The 14,883-nt window shown below is 40.3% G+C and overlaps 1 protein-coding gene across 5 annotated transcripts in view; it reads left to right on the plus strand.

The window, feature by feature from the left end:
• The window catches only part of LOC143315765 (diacylglycerol kinase zeta-like), a 78,204-nt gene that overhangs the window by 49,194 nt on the left and 14,127 nt on the right, over nucleotides 1-14,883 (plus strand). For all 5 annotated transcript variants that reach the window (XM_076723155.1, XM_076723156.1, XM_076723154.1 and 2 more), the window contains 4 exons: nucleotides 2,495-2,535; nucleotides 4,182-4,324; nucleotides 13,053-13,142; nucleotides 14,210-14,266. In XM_076723155.1, coding sequence (XP_076579270.1) covers nucleotides 2,495-2,535; nucleotides 4,182-4,324; nucleotides 13,053-13,142; nucleotides 14,210-14,266 — 331 coding nt within the window. The remainder of the gene's footprint in view (nucleotides 1-2,494; nucleotides 2,536-4,181; nucleotides 4,325-13,052; nucleotides 13,143-14,209; nucleotides 14,267-14,883) is intronic.

The following is a 14,883-nucleotide window of genomic DNA, read 5'->3' on the forward strand; positions in this document are numbered from 1 at the left end:
AGAATAGAAAAAAAGCCATTTTAGCATTAAATTGGATGACTTTCCTGGAAATGACCCCATGATTAATTAAAATGAAACACTGACTTTTTCATATATCTTTGCAGAAGCTGTACCATCAGAGCACAGACGTTGTCTTCAAACGTTGGTGTTTGGATTGTTTGACCTACCATTTCTAAAATCACTTACAGAGTAATTCAAAGGCTTTATAACAACTGCAAAGGATAGTAAAACGTTTAGTGTGTGAGAAAGAGATTGTGTGTGCTTATGCATGAGGAAAATTTCATTTGCATGTGCATCTGCAACACCCCCAACCCATGCCTGACTAAGCTTTACACAAAATTTGAACAGAATTCTTATAACTTCTCATGGGAGAATCTGCCTTAAAACAATTATCAGGTGCCCATGTGAGCATACAAACAGGTTTTGCTTGCTGTAATAACTTCTCCAGTTCATACTGGCCCTTAAGAAAGTCCTTCCTAATGAGCCTCCAATGTGTGATGGGGAACAAAATTCATAGCTTTTATACTCTATGAAGGTAAATGAGAATTCAGCAGAGTTAATCAATCAAGTGCATGGCTTCCAATTCCACAGTGTTTCAGTATAAAATTTCCACTTCATGGTTCCTCAGACGGTACTAAAAAAAAACTTTGGAAGACACTCACACAATTTGACTGACTCAGACAGCTGAAGCCTAATGTTAACTTCACAATACATTTTTCACTGAGCAAGAAGTGTGGATTTTGTCCCCATGTCTTTATGTTACAAAGGGATCTTATAATGGCTAGTATGTACTGAAGGGCGCCTGATTATTGTTGTAGCACAGACTTGAGAAATTGCAAAACTGTTCTTTCATCCAGACACAGTGATCTAGTCCTGATCCGACTGAAGCTGCAGGCAAGGTACCCGAAAAGAGGAGACGCCAATTCTATGCAAAGAAGGACTGTAAAACAAGAACATTGTGCTACAAATAAGAGAAGTACATCGATAAAGTTCAAACTTGTAGACTTGCTAACAGTCACACATGTGTTAAGTAGACAATGTAATAATCACAATAATAACATTTCCACATCAGTTACACCAATCATATGTTTTGTGGTGTGCACTGAATAATACACACTGTATTATTTACTGATGATGGCCAACGGTACACAAGTAAGATTTTTTACAAGCCAAACTGTGAAAGAATTTCCATTTAAAGGTTATAGTTGAGTTGCAAGCAGTATGCTGGTTGCAACTGATCCTGTTTATTGGTGAACGTCATGAATATTAATCTCATACAGCAGCAGTTTGCCAAAAATATCACAGAGGAAAAACCTCACATCTCAGACAATGCTATACATGCACTCACAGGCACACAAATCCACACACACACGCACGCAGCCCTGCTTGTGAGTCCTGGCGGAATTTAACAGAACTAGAGTCAAACAAAGATAGCTATCTGAAATGGAGAAGCGTTTGAAGAGAGGAAATGTGTGTGTGGTGAGCAGGTGATCAGTCATATTGTGAGCCTATTGATTCATTAAAAGGAAATTTCACTCATTATTAGCCTTTGAAGTGACATCACTAAACCTACAGTAGCAACAGTAGTAAGAGCGATAAGACTGTTTCACTTCCAGATCAAGTTCTTAGCTTCTGAGGCCTCTGAGTCCTTTAATAGTGATAATCTGATTACACAGGGAAAAAAGTCTATTTTTAGAATGATGTCTTGGCTATGTGGCACACTGTGTAGATTGTGTAGAAGAACCATGCGTGCATAACAAGTATTCAGGCTACCTGCTTACTGTCTGACAAACTGAAATTTGTCTTCTAGCTGCTGAGCAACTGTGATATCTTTGCACAAATCTATCACATCTTTAGAGGACAGCCATGCTCCATATCACAATAGGTGATAGTTTGAAACTGCATCTCGAAAGGGTTTTGTGTCATTCCCTGTGTCTCTGTTGTATTTTGTTTTTGTATGTGTTAACCTGGGACATTGCTCATTAATCAACATTAGAATTACTTATCCAAGACTACCAATTTTCATCTTTACAGTGCTGATAAAATGATCCAGTCAGCAAAGAGGAAAAGTCTCACGTTAATTGCAGCTGGACACATTACATGAACAGAAATATGAAGCAGCAAAGCAAAACTAGAACATCCTTGTTAAAACTGTGCAGACCAAACAGAGCACTGCTAGAAAACTCATGTTTAAACCACCAATTCGGTCAGTCTATGGAAGGCATATAGTTCTGTACTGTATGCTGATGTAAGACTGACGACAGGCAGGCTTTTCTGCCTTCTTCTGCCGTCTTTTTACACTGGTGTATAATTGCTGCAGAAGTGGGGAGGCAACCCATATACAACTTAGCAATGATGAAAGCTAGCAGCTTTTTGGCCAAGACCTTTAGTGACTGTCAAAAACAACTGCTTCAGCTGAATTTAGACCAGGTTTTTCTATCACCACAGAGAATAATTCATTGGATAACACAATGTTTCTGTTTTGTCTCTTCAGCCACAACAGCAGATCGTTTCTACAGGATAGACAGAGCACAGGTAAGTTTATCTCGCCGAACTCGACTCAACTGGATGTTATTTCTCTATTTTATTCAAAACTATCTCTAAATGTCCCCACTGTACATATTCAGTATGTAAAGGATCTGACACATTGATGTCAGGTGACGGGAATACTTTGAGGCAGTCTCTCACTCCATTTGATTGATGGGAATTTCTATTGTCTTTATGGGGAAATTATCTGAAAACAAAAACAGCAGTCAGGATAACGTGCCTCTGATAGAATGGGGCAACATTTAGGGTGAAATTTGGGGAATGAAAGAAAAAACAAAAATCATCAACGCTCAAAAGGATTCATGTAAAAGTGAGGACAAAAATAATATGTTCCAGAGTGAAAGTTACAGCCTTTGACTTTCTGTAAGTGTGAGAGGGACTTTCCTGTGGCTGTGACCGAATCTCTCCAGGTCACTTGGCTTGTCTCAAGGCTCATGTTAATGCTACAGCTGTGGAAGTAGATGTCCACTGTTTCAAGAGCCTGCTTAATTATTCCCTTTGCCGAGGTAGTGAAGGCTTACTTGGGATGTTACTTTGACAAGTGGTTCACACACCACAGGTACAGAGGCTTCTTCGACTGCATCTGGCTACTGTGGCTTGTTAATATTCAGCTCCTTCTTAGTTGAGAGTCATAGTTTAGAGTTTCACTGTCAGAAGCAAGGTGCCAATCATCCTGAGATATATTCTGCTGCTACTGTTTTCCATGAACGTTCGCAGAGTTCTCTCAATTTGATCTGGCTGTGGGAACTTTCTTCAGAGCATGTGCTCCAGCTTGAGGCTGCTCTGAGATCAAGTGGTGAGAAAAGCCAGCTCATGGTACCTCTCCGCTCATTTAGATATGGTTCATATAACTGACTAGACAGACTTTCAAAGAATCATGGTGACAAGTGTAGTGATGGTCAGTTTGTCAATGTTTGCACATTTTATTGCAAGCTTTATCAAAATGGAAAGTTTTAAGCTTACTGTGAAACATAGAGAGTGCATCTGCCCCCTAGACCAAGACTGGAAGATGGTTCCATGGGAGAAGAGCTCTTTAAGATATAATGCCCGACCATTTAGGGTTTTGTAGGTAAAGAATAAGGATATCAAATTCTACAATTGTAATTGTAATTGTATTCTGGATTTTATCGGGAGGCAGTGCAGACATACAGTTCTTGAAATTTGTTTTACATTGGATTTAAAGGACATATCCTGATCAAAGATAACTCCCAGATTCCTTATGGTGGGGCAGATCATCCAGGTCTTTATGGGAGGGCCTTCTCATCCTGACTGTTTTACTGGGCTAAATGAAATTCTTCCATATTTGTGGAACCCCATTTCCTTTCAAGTTTTTGTAATGCTTGCTTTAATTTCTGGGCTGGGGAGGTACGTCATGATGCTAACCTCCTTTGTTTTATAATTCTTTTTAGAGGGGCAGTAGTATGGTGGCTGACATGGGCAAATGCATCGCTAAAGCCCAAAACATATCCATCAGGAGAAACACGCTGAGGCTTCAGAAATGATGCCAATTCAAAAACATATATGAAAATCTAAAGCAAATAGAACAATGGAAACATGCTGCGAATGAAAAACCGTGTCTCGTTAGTATCTGTCTGGACTCACTGATTGTTTGCAACTGTCCTGTGTTTCATCAGGAACATCTCAACTATGTATCAGAAATCTCCCAGGAAGAGATCTTCATTCTGGACCCTGAACTGGCTGTGATGATGACAGTAGGCACCTCCCCCTCAACTATGCCAGACCTGGTTGACCCCACCTCCAGCGTGGTAAACAGCAGGTAGGTTAATCACCACCGCTCTTACCCTGTCACCAGTGGTTGAACCTTAACCCCAACACAAAAGCTATAGAGCAGTACAATACACAGACCATTTTATAACCCATTCTCTTACAGCTATGGTTTTGTAGAGAAAATCCTATTTCCATAATCAGTAGATCTGTTCTCTGCAGTGCAGTTACATAACCTAGTGCAAGCACTGATAGAAAATCACATCTCTTTACAATTTTTGAGAGACACCTGCAGAAAAGTATTCCACATACCTAACAAAAAAACATGATTGAATGCATTATAAGTAAAAGGTAAAGGCATTGCAAAACATATTGTGCTAACAAAGAAAGGGAAGAGAGTGTGAAAGAGACAGATATTTGGATAGCAGGTTTTGTAGCCTGTGCACACATTGAAAGGCAAGACACTGCAAAACACTGAACCCCAACTTGCTCCCAATAGTTGGAGCTATCAATTCAATTCAGTTTTATTTGTATAGCGCCAAATCACAACAGAAGTTGTCTCAGGACACTTTCCATATAGAGCTGGTACAGGCCGAGCTCTTTTATCTACAGAGACCCAACAGTTGTCTCATGAGCAAGCACTTGGCGACAGTGGCGAGGAAAAACTTCATTTTAACAAGCAGAAACCTCAGGAAGAACCAGGCTCTGGGTGGGCGGCCATCTTCCTCGACCAGATGTGTGACAGAGAGAGAGAGCAAGGGCAAGACTACAGGGCAAGCCTGAGCCAGCCCTAACCATAAGATTTATCAGAAAGGAAAGCCTACTCTTAAATGTAGAGACAGTGTCTGCCTCTCGGACAAAGACTGGAAGATGGTTCCACAGGAGAGCTTGATAGCTAAATGCTCTGGCTGCTGTTCTGCTTTTGGAGACTGTAGGAACCATAAGTAAACCTGCATTCTGGGAATGCAGTGTTCGAGTGGGGTAATAAGGTACTATGAGCTCTTTAAGATAAGATGGTGCCTGACCATTAATGGCTTTGCAAGTAAGGAGGAGGATTTTAAATTCTATTCTAAATTTTACAGGGAGTCAGTGCAGAGTGGCTAATATCAGAGAAATATGATCTCTCTTCCTCATGTTTGTCAGAACATGTGCTGCAGCGTTCTGGAGCAACTGGAGGATCCAGCTTTCAAGTTATAGACGGGTCCAGTTTTTTTCTGGGTGGCATTTCCAGGTCTTTCTGGGTTCGGGACCAAATCTTTGGACTTGTGAAGACCTCTAGTGTGGGGATTGATTGTGGATTTGTGATTTCTGCCAGATGTCCAGGGTGGACTTGGCTGAGCCGAATCCGTACATTTTGCTCTCTGTGGGAGTACAGTCTTGCATTTATCTGTCGCTTTAGCACCCAGCTCTTCTTCATTCATAGCAAAGAGGCATAGTGCAGTCTGCAGCCCATTGATTTATTTGTTTACTTATAGGAAACCTCCCTAAAGGTTTTGTAGTTTGAGGCAAGTGGGAAAATGTACAAAAAAGTAGGAAAAACAGCTAAGCAGAGAACTAGTGAAAAGAGTGTCTGCTCTGTCGAAAAGCAGGATGTAAAGTAGTTTTAACTTTTACCCTTACTTTTAGTTTTAACTTTTAGAAATTTGAGTTTTAAACTAAAAATTATGAACCTTTTACAAAATATTGTGTCATTTTAATTAGTAAAGATAAATTACCATTACAATTACAATATAAATATTCTGTATTTAGTACAATCCAAGATGGCACCACAAGAATAGCCAGTTACAGAAGCTCTGACCACTTGTACTTTTTGTGTTTCTTTCGTCACTACTCTCGGTCAGTCGTGTGTACTTACTGATGTACAACTGGTGAGACTAGTGATATGCTTTCTACTCTTTGCTGGACTATTTAAAACCACATCAGGAGATCCATTTAGCCATGGTTCGAATGTTTACACACGGGAACAGCTGTTAGCACTGTGTGTATTTACTGTGCGATAACCCAAGGACACTGCATGTTTTGGCAATATTTATTTTATACTCTTTGTATATGATGTACATAGCCTTCTTTTTCCTTGGCATAGGATACATACATCTTATCTTACAATACAATATCTTATCAGGAATTTTACCTTGAAATAGCCATAGACAATGTTTTGAGCACTCAAGAAATCAAGGCAACAGCAGACTTGCATGTGTGTGTGTACATACACACACACACACACACACACACACACACACACACACACACACACACACACACACATATATATGGCTGTTGTACTCTGCGCAAGCACACAAACACATGCTAATTTCAGTTTGAGTTGTCAAGCCCATTGAGCCTGTTAGAGGGCAAATCCTGCATGAAGTACAGCTGCATAATTCTGAAGTGTGTGTGGGGGGGGAGGGGGGAGTGCAAATAGATGAATAATATTTTCTATCTGCATTTCTCCACAAATCTGACAAACAGCCAAGTGTTACTTAAATATTCGCTATGGTTGTGTGTGTGTTTTTGTTGTGTGTCTGCGGATAAGACACATTTTCTTCTGCTTTTCCTGCCTACATATGAAATCCTTTTAACCAGATGTACATATAGATACACAGATTAAATTCTCACAGATAGGAACCTGTTACAGCATCTGTCTTTAAATGCTCTCTCTCTCTTCAGAGAGAATGAGAAGATCACAGAGAGAACAAAGAGATTCAGTGAAAGAAGAGGATGAAGAATTTATCATTTTTCTCTCCTCACTGGATTTATAGGATGAGTGTGGTGTTATTCTGTAGTTTTCTTAAGGTCAACACCTTCCATGAAAAGAATCTATCCAAGCTCATTGGTTCCCCCTGAAGATGTAAATCCTTAGAGATGATCGACAAATATAGTTTAATTGTTTTCAGTAATTTCCTGGACACTAGTTTTTCCACAAATGTTGCTCAATTAGGAGTAAATAGCGCATTTTTGGGGACTACTGTATATGGAGGATTGACCCATATTTTGTGCTCTAGTGAGTATTTTAGGAATCAGGATGACGTGTGGGATTGAGTCAAAATAAACTACAGTGTATGTGTTCATGTTACTAAAGGAACATGCAACGATGTGGTGTTTGATGTGTTTTTAGTAGTTTTTAGACTAACCATGGTGCCCTACGTCACAGAGGAATAAGATATATCAGGCTTTGGATACACACACAAAACTTATTAGCAGGATACATTCATTATTGGTTTGAGTGTACACGTGGGATTTTTTGTTCAGAAATATATAGTCAGTCATGACAGTAGATAACTGAAAAACTCAGACAGTCATCTATTTGTGTGCAGATTCATTTAAGGTTTTGTTTATGTGGATCAAATGTCACAGTGCCATTTTGGTATAAATTGGTATTTCCTTTTTTTTTTTTTCTACCAGCTTGGATCACAAACTATTTTCTGCAACAAAAAACACAACAGTTTACAAAAAGGCCTTAGTATATGATGAGAATGTAGCCAGTAACCTCCAATTGGCCAGAGATTATCTTTTAGTCCTCTCCAGATGTTTCTTGCGTTTTTCCCCTGAAAGGGCTCCTCCAGCTTCCTCCTGTCGATGTCCTTGCATTTCCTTATCTCCCTTTACAGCCTCCTCTGCACCCTCCTCAGCTTATTTTTGTCCCCACATCTAAAAACCTTCTTCTCATTCAGTGGGGTTTTTAGTTCCAGGGAAACTCAGGGTTTGTTCTTTGGGAAACACTGTACCTTTCTGGTAGGCACATTGTTTTCCACACAGAAGTTTATGTAGTCCATGATGCAGGGTGTCCTTTGTGTTAGGATACAGTAAGTCCAAGGTTCTATTGTCACTGCTGTGGCATTTCACATGTAAGGCGAAGGTGGGGAGAGTGGAAGACAGGGAGGTTTGATTGAAGTCTCTGGAGATGAGGAGGCGGGGCAGGGAGTGCGATGTCTGCAGCTGTGAAACTACAGTGTGAAGGAACTTGTAGGCTGCTGAGGCATCAGTCGACGGGTGGATGTACACCATTATCATGATGACATGTGAGAACTCCCTTTGGAGGTAGTATGGCCAGATGCTAACAGCTAGCAGCTCTATGTCACTCATGCAGCATCGCTCCTTTACTCTGATGTGCTTCGGGTTACACCATCAAACATGCCCCCACCTTTTTTTTTTTACCACATTCCTTTGATCTCCTCTCAGTAATCAAAAGCTATTCAAAGTAACATGTGAATCTGGCGTGATTTCATTCAGTCACATCTCCATGAAGCCCATGATGCTACACTCCTGGTACTCCCTCTGCAGCGAGCTTAGCACCATTAGCTCTTTCATCTTATTGGGGATAGATGTCACGTTCCCCATAATGGAGAACATTATGGATGGTGTATACCATCTTTTCTTCTCTCTACACTTCACACCAGCTCTGCATCCCTTCTTCTTTCTCCTTATTTCCACAGAGATCTGGGGGTACCTCAGTGTTGCACAGTGCTAACACTACACTTATAAAATCTGCTAGCAAATGTCATTATTTTAGTCATCAAAATCAGTGAGGAAACAAAAATTATTGCACATTTAGATGGTAAATCTGCCACACTATCACTGTAAACTTCATGTGTACAGTATGGGAATGGAAGGCTTGACAGGTCTTTCAACACTAAGGAGGATGGGGCTTAGTAAGGGTCATTTGTAATAACAGTTCCAAAATCTTATTAGTTACATATTACTGTTACGATGCGTAGCCATCTCAAAAACAAGGAAGTGAACCCAATGATGCAGACTTAAACAAAAAGCAGGGCGAACGCCATTCAAATGATTTATTTAACAAAATAAGGCAAGGCAGTTCAAAAATCCAAAACAAAAGCAAGCTCCAGGAAAACAAGACACGGATCAAAAACAACAGAGCTACCAGGGACTATACCAGAAAAACTCTCAGGAATCTCAGGGAACCGGAAAGCCACACATAAGGCATGATGCAACAAAGACATAACACACTCACTTAAACAGACAGGGGAGGAGAACTAATTACACACAGGTGGACACAATCAAACAATCACAAGGGCGGGAAGACACAAGAAGTAAAGTAAACTTTGACACACAAGGGATGGCTACAAAATAAATCAGGAAATAACAAAACTAAAAAGTCCCAGCTGAAAGAATTACTGTTACACGTTACAAAAGTAACGCATTAGGCTTATTTTACCTCTTGAAAACCTTCACACTGATATTCCATCAGGTTAGTTTTGCTTCTTTTATGTATTTGAACACCTCATCCACTTCTCCTCTCGGGTTTTGTTCAACTATCACGTTGTTGGCAAACAGAACAAACTAAACATCAAACTGTCATCCCCTATGAAAATGAGCCATATGAATGTTTTCTGATCTGACACATCCACACTGACCTGCCTGACTATGTTTTGTGACTAAGAGCTTCTTCGTCAGTTAATCCTAAATATATGCTTTTCAGCATTTGACCATTGTTTGCTGTGTGGACATGAACGCTCCACTCCCTGCGGGGTTGTCTGTATGTGAAGAGCAGAAGACAAGTAGAAAGAACGAAAACCAAGAACAAACATTTCTTAGAAGAATAAATTGGAATTTACAATACATGGAATTTGAAAAGAAACCTGCAGCAGCAGTTGCCCATTTATGGCTTCCTTGTGATATTATAGAGCTTAGAAATTTCTTTTTTTAAAAACATGATCATGACAAACTGTTATTATATTACGTCTGTTGTTAATGTTAATGTTGTCTCTCTGTTCCTGAACACGTAATTTAATGTGTTTACTCATAGCATCAGTGCTCTTTTGTACCATTTTAGTAATGAATTCTTGTTATTAGTGTAAGTGGACATGCTGCACTGACAGCATCCTGGGAGTTAACTGGCCCTTGTTAACAACGATGACTGCAAAAGACTGTTTGGTTTAGAGCCTGTGACTATATTTTCTTATCTGAGTGTAGTTATGTGACATCTTGTAGCCATGAATACTTTGATTATCAGCCATTGAAACAGCAATGAAGACATTATGACAATGGAGTAATACAAACGCTTACAGGATCACAATGTTGTTTCTGTCATTTTAGCTGCTGTGTAAACATCCAAAATGAACATATAAAGATTTGCATACACAATAGAAAGAGGGAATAAATAAAGCAACAGGTACAATGTGAGTATAGGCAGAGCAACACAACCTGCTGATCCTAACAACACTTCCCTTTGGGTATGTGTGTGTGCACACGTGTGTGTGTGTGTGTGCGTGCGTGTGTGTGTTGGCGGACTGATTTGCAATGCTGAGTGCACTGAGTAGGAGGATGAGGAGGAGAGATGAGACCGAGAGGCAGGGGCAGAGTGAGGGAGAAATGGGTTTAGGAGAAAGATATAGTCAGATAAACAGTGGATAGAGAGAGAAATGGAATGCATGTCAGCGCACTCAAGAGTCACACCAATATACTTTACTTAGACATACACACACACTCTCACACAAACAGTGCCGCAGTTTGCCCACGCAGGGCCAGAGGTGAACGTTATTCCTCCCACTATAATTACCTCTCTCTCTTTTGCTTCTCTCTTTCCCTGTCTCTCTGACAAACACACTGAAAGACACCTACACACAAAACATTTTGTTTTTTAAAATGATTTTTTTTTGGTCACAGCTTCACAAACTGTTAGTTTACACTTCAGCATCAGGTGAAAATCTTATTGCAGACACAAGATTCACAAGACATCAGGGTCTTCATGGGTTAGGGAATTTCTGAAATATTAATGAGATATATTTCAGGAAAGAAAACTTTGTCAATTTGACCAATTATGGGAGATGTGTTTGTGGCAGAAGAGATTATATTTAGTGCACTGACGAATGGTTTCAACACAAACAGAGAGGAAACCAGACTGAACAACATTAACAACTAAAAAACATTACGAACGCTTGACTTTATTATGGATTTACACTGTTCATCATAGTGAGGTTGGCATGCACTGGAGAGCTGTATTTATCACTGTGACAAATGTTTTGTGGCTGGAACCACAAAATTTGGATATTGTCTGGTCAAGACTAAAGTGTCAAGCTAAACCTTTATGTCAACATGGATGAGGAATGGACCATGTGATGCAGTCAAGATTTCTTGAGTGGTAGCTGGACCCCCTCGTAGTTTGGAAGCAGTGTCACTGGCTGACCATCCGGGTGACACATCAGAGTTTTCATTGGTAATGGAGAGGTCATGGATGGGAGATGCCTTCCCTGGAAGGAAGAGCTGTTGTGCTCTGAGATATCGGCTGAACTCCAAATGCACAACACAGAAAACGGAGGATTAGAATTGGAAAAGGGATTTACTGTCATAAAAGTGGATAATGTTCACAGGGAGATGTCCCTAGTTGATCCAGATAGAAAGCAGGCAGGCACGTGAGGTGAGTTGGCAGGGTCTTTGGATGGTGGACTGAAGCTGGGCAGACGTGGCAGGTTAGAGACAGGAGGAGATGATCCTGAGAGAGAAGGAGAATAGATTTGCCCCACGACAAACAGACAAGGCAAAACTCCGAAGCTGTAATAATAATGTAGAGCAAAGTGGCTGAGACTTGTTACCAGGCTAGTGAGTACAACAATCTGGCGAAGACTGGGGTGAAAATCTGAGTTTTTATCCTGTGGTTGATAAGTGTGGATTGGCTGCAACTGTAGTAGCTGATTGGCACTGGGAGCAGGAGGAGCACATGAGCTGAGATTGCAGGGAACGCCCAGTCCAGACACACACAAGGACAAACACAAGGAGAGACTTACATGACACAGAGGGATAGGGGAACACAGGGAAAGGGAGGAGAAAGGAGGCTTCCTGACAAGAGCAGCTCAGTCTTGTCAAGGCCGAGCCTCAGGTGGTGTGTAAACGTCCACTCAGAGGTATCAGCTAGACATGCAGAGATTCACATTGCCACCTAGGTTTCAGACTGGGGTAAAGACAGTATTACTTGAGTGTCATCTGCATAGCTGTGGTTAAAAGAAGTCGACACAGATTCTCTCCAGATTACCTTGTAAGTGCAGAGCCTGAGACATCTAGTTCTTGGAGGGGGAAGAGGAAGAACTGGTGGTTCACTATGACAAAAGCTGCTCAAAGATCCGGCCGGATGACAACAGAAAGAGGCTATTCTAGGAGTGCGGCAAGGATAGCAGGCTTAGTCAGGTCTGTAATTCCTTATATCAGAAAGACTGAGTTGGCTTTCTTTAAAAGAGGGTTCACTCCAAGAGTGTAAGTACTAGGGTGGTGCGAGGGAATCAGGGTTAGTACCTCACTGGGAGAGAGGTGTGAAAAGGAAGTTAGAATAGGAGATGAAGAGGTGGATTGTGAAGATCCAAACTTACCAGATAAATTAATGCAGAGAGGTTACTGAAAGGTTGTTGCTCATAGTATTGGCATTTGATTTCAACCCTCATGTAATCAATGCAAGTGCGTTATGTGAAAATCTGTTGCGTTACGGGTTCAGAGTTGGTGCTGTCTTCTGATACACTGTATATTTATTTGAAGAACCTCACAGGTATATCAAAATAAGATTCTCATTTAGGAAGAAGTATTAGGTATATGGGCATGTATACTTATCAGGGAAAATCATTTTAAAAACTATGAAGGTCTCAGATGAATTAACAGGCCGCATGGTTCACATGCTCTGAATCTCCCCTCTGTGCATTCCCGTGGCCGTCTAGAAGCTGACGGCCTCAGCAAATATCTGAATTCAGTACAGGAAACATTGTCCTGACTGTAAGCTGTCTCTGGCTGAGTTAGAGTTTGTTCAGTGACTTTGTTTCCTCTGTGTTCTGCTACAGTTCTTCCCAGAGGCAGAGAGTGAACAGTGACAGCTCTGCAGCTGAAGCTTTAACACAAAACTCAACACCTCCTGCCAGCAAACTCAGCAGGTTAGTATACTCTTGCTTGGTTACATGTTTTCTCTTGTCAAACTAGTGCTTGTTATGGATAATCCAAGGCCTGAATCTTCAAAACTTAAAAAATGTTTTTTACTATTTATATTCATCATGAAAAACCATCATAATTACCAGTTAGGAGGAATTTATATGGGATTTTAGATTCTACTAAATGCTTTAACAATGATTTCAGGTTGAATCAATGGGTCAAGTGAGCATATGTGATGAATCCATAGAGATTTATTACCAGGTCTGGAGTTCCCCCACAGCTCTACAGAGAAAATGATAATAGGATAATGTTTGCTAACACATTCAGCACAACATCTTTAGAAGGTGATAATATGCCAGTGTGTTTTCAGCTTGTTTGCTGCCAAAAAAAACAAAAATCAATGAAGTATTTTTTAACAAGTTGAGTATAATGAGAAAGACAAAACTTTGTTTCAACAGTTGTATTTAGTCAGTTATTACTTCACTAAGTTAAAACTAACTGACATGATGTCTCTGTCTATTAGCATAATCGAATGGCATCATATAGATTGTTGTATGGCATCTATTCAAAACCTGCAGCCTTCAGACACTCCATTCAATGACATATACACCCCTTACACAAAGAGTCAACAGTTTGCCAAGGCCAGCTCAGGTACAGGTTCAATACAACATGTTGTTTTCAACTGTAGTGAACAATATTGTGGGAGTAAATATAAAGAACTGTATGCTGCTATCCGCAAACAACAAACTGCACACCCTGATTGAGCCCTTATTGATGCTGGAGACTTCAACCTGCACCTACCTCATACTGTTTATACCTCATGCCAATTGCACTACCTGTATGTATTCATACTTTGGCTATTTGCACTTCTGGTTAGAAGCCAAACAGCATTTTGTTGTCTACGTGCTGCACTCTGACGATGACAATAAAGTTGAATCTAATCTAATCTACATGCCACATTCATACTTATCTACATTTATCATTACGTTGCATTTTATATTTTGGATCACTGAATGAATTTCTCCTGTATTTCTTGTTTGCCATCATGCTCTGACCAGTTTGTGCTTTGCAGGGTGGGTTGCATCATTCGTTCCAACACCACTGCTGCTGATTTTAAACCAAGACTGAGGTCAGTACACTTACAAACATACAAAGATGATGAGGTTATTGATTTACTCCTATGTTTGATCACATACCTTTGACAGCTTTGTCACTGATGCCTGCTGTCTTTAACATTGCTTAAGCTACCACATACAAAAACCAACAGGAGCAAGAAAGCTGCCACAAGAGGTGTGATGTGGTTTGGCATTGGCTGTTACCGACGGCTTGATGTTGTTTCTCTTTGTGTGAGTGTGTGTTCTGATTGGACCTCTCATTCATTAACAACCCTACGCAAAGTTTTTCTGATACCGTCAGTTGCTTTGTGTCACACTCCTTTTCTCATTAAAACATACTGCTACCTGGTACTCATATAAGCAAAGCAGTACTGTTCATTAAAACAAACGATTGCACTGACAAAACAAGTGTGTGTGTGTGTGTGTGTGTGTGTGTGAGTGTGTGTGAGAGAGAGAAAATGAGCTCTGAGTCTTCCACAGCGAAGTATCAGAAGTGTTTAATGCATGGGAGACCATCAGGGTTTGTTGTTAACTTTCCATTTATATAATTCTACATATTAAAAATACAACAAATGTATTCACTATATATTAATTGATTTATACACTTTATATTGTAGGATATTTTTTTGAC

The sequence above is a fragment of the Chaetodon auriga genome, chromosome 23 (genome assembly GCF_051107435.1).
Source record: "Chaetodon auriga isolate fChaAug3 chromosome 23, fChaAug3.hap1, whole genome shotgun sequence".
Lineage (NCBI taxonomy): Eukaryota > Metazoa > Chordata > Actinopteri > Chaetodontiformes > Chaetodontidae > Chaetodon > Chaetodon auriga.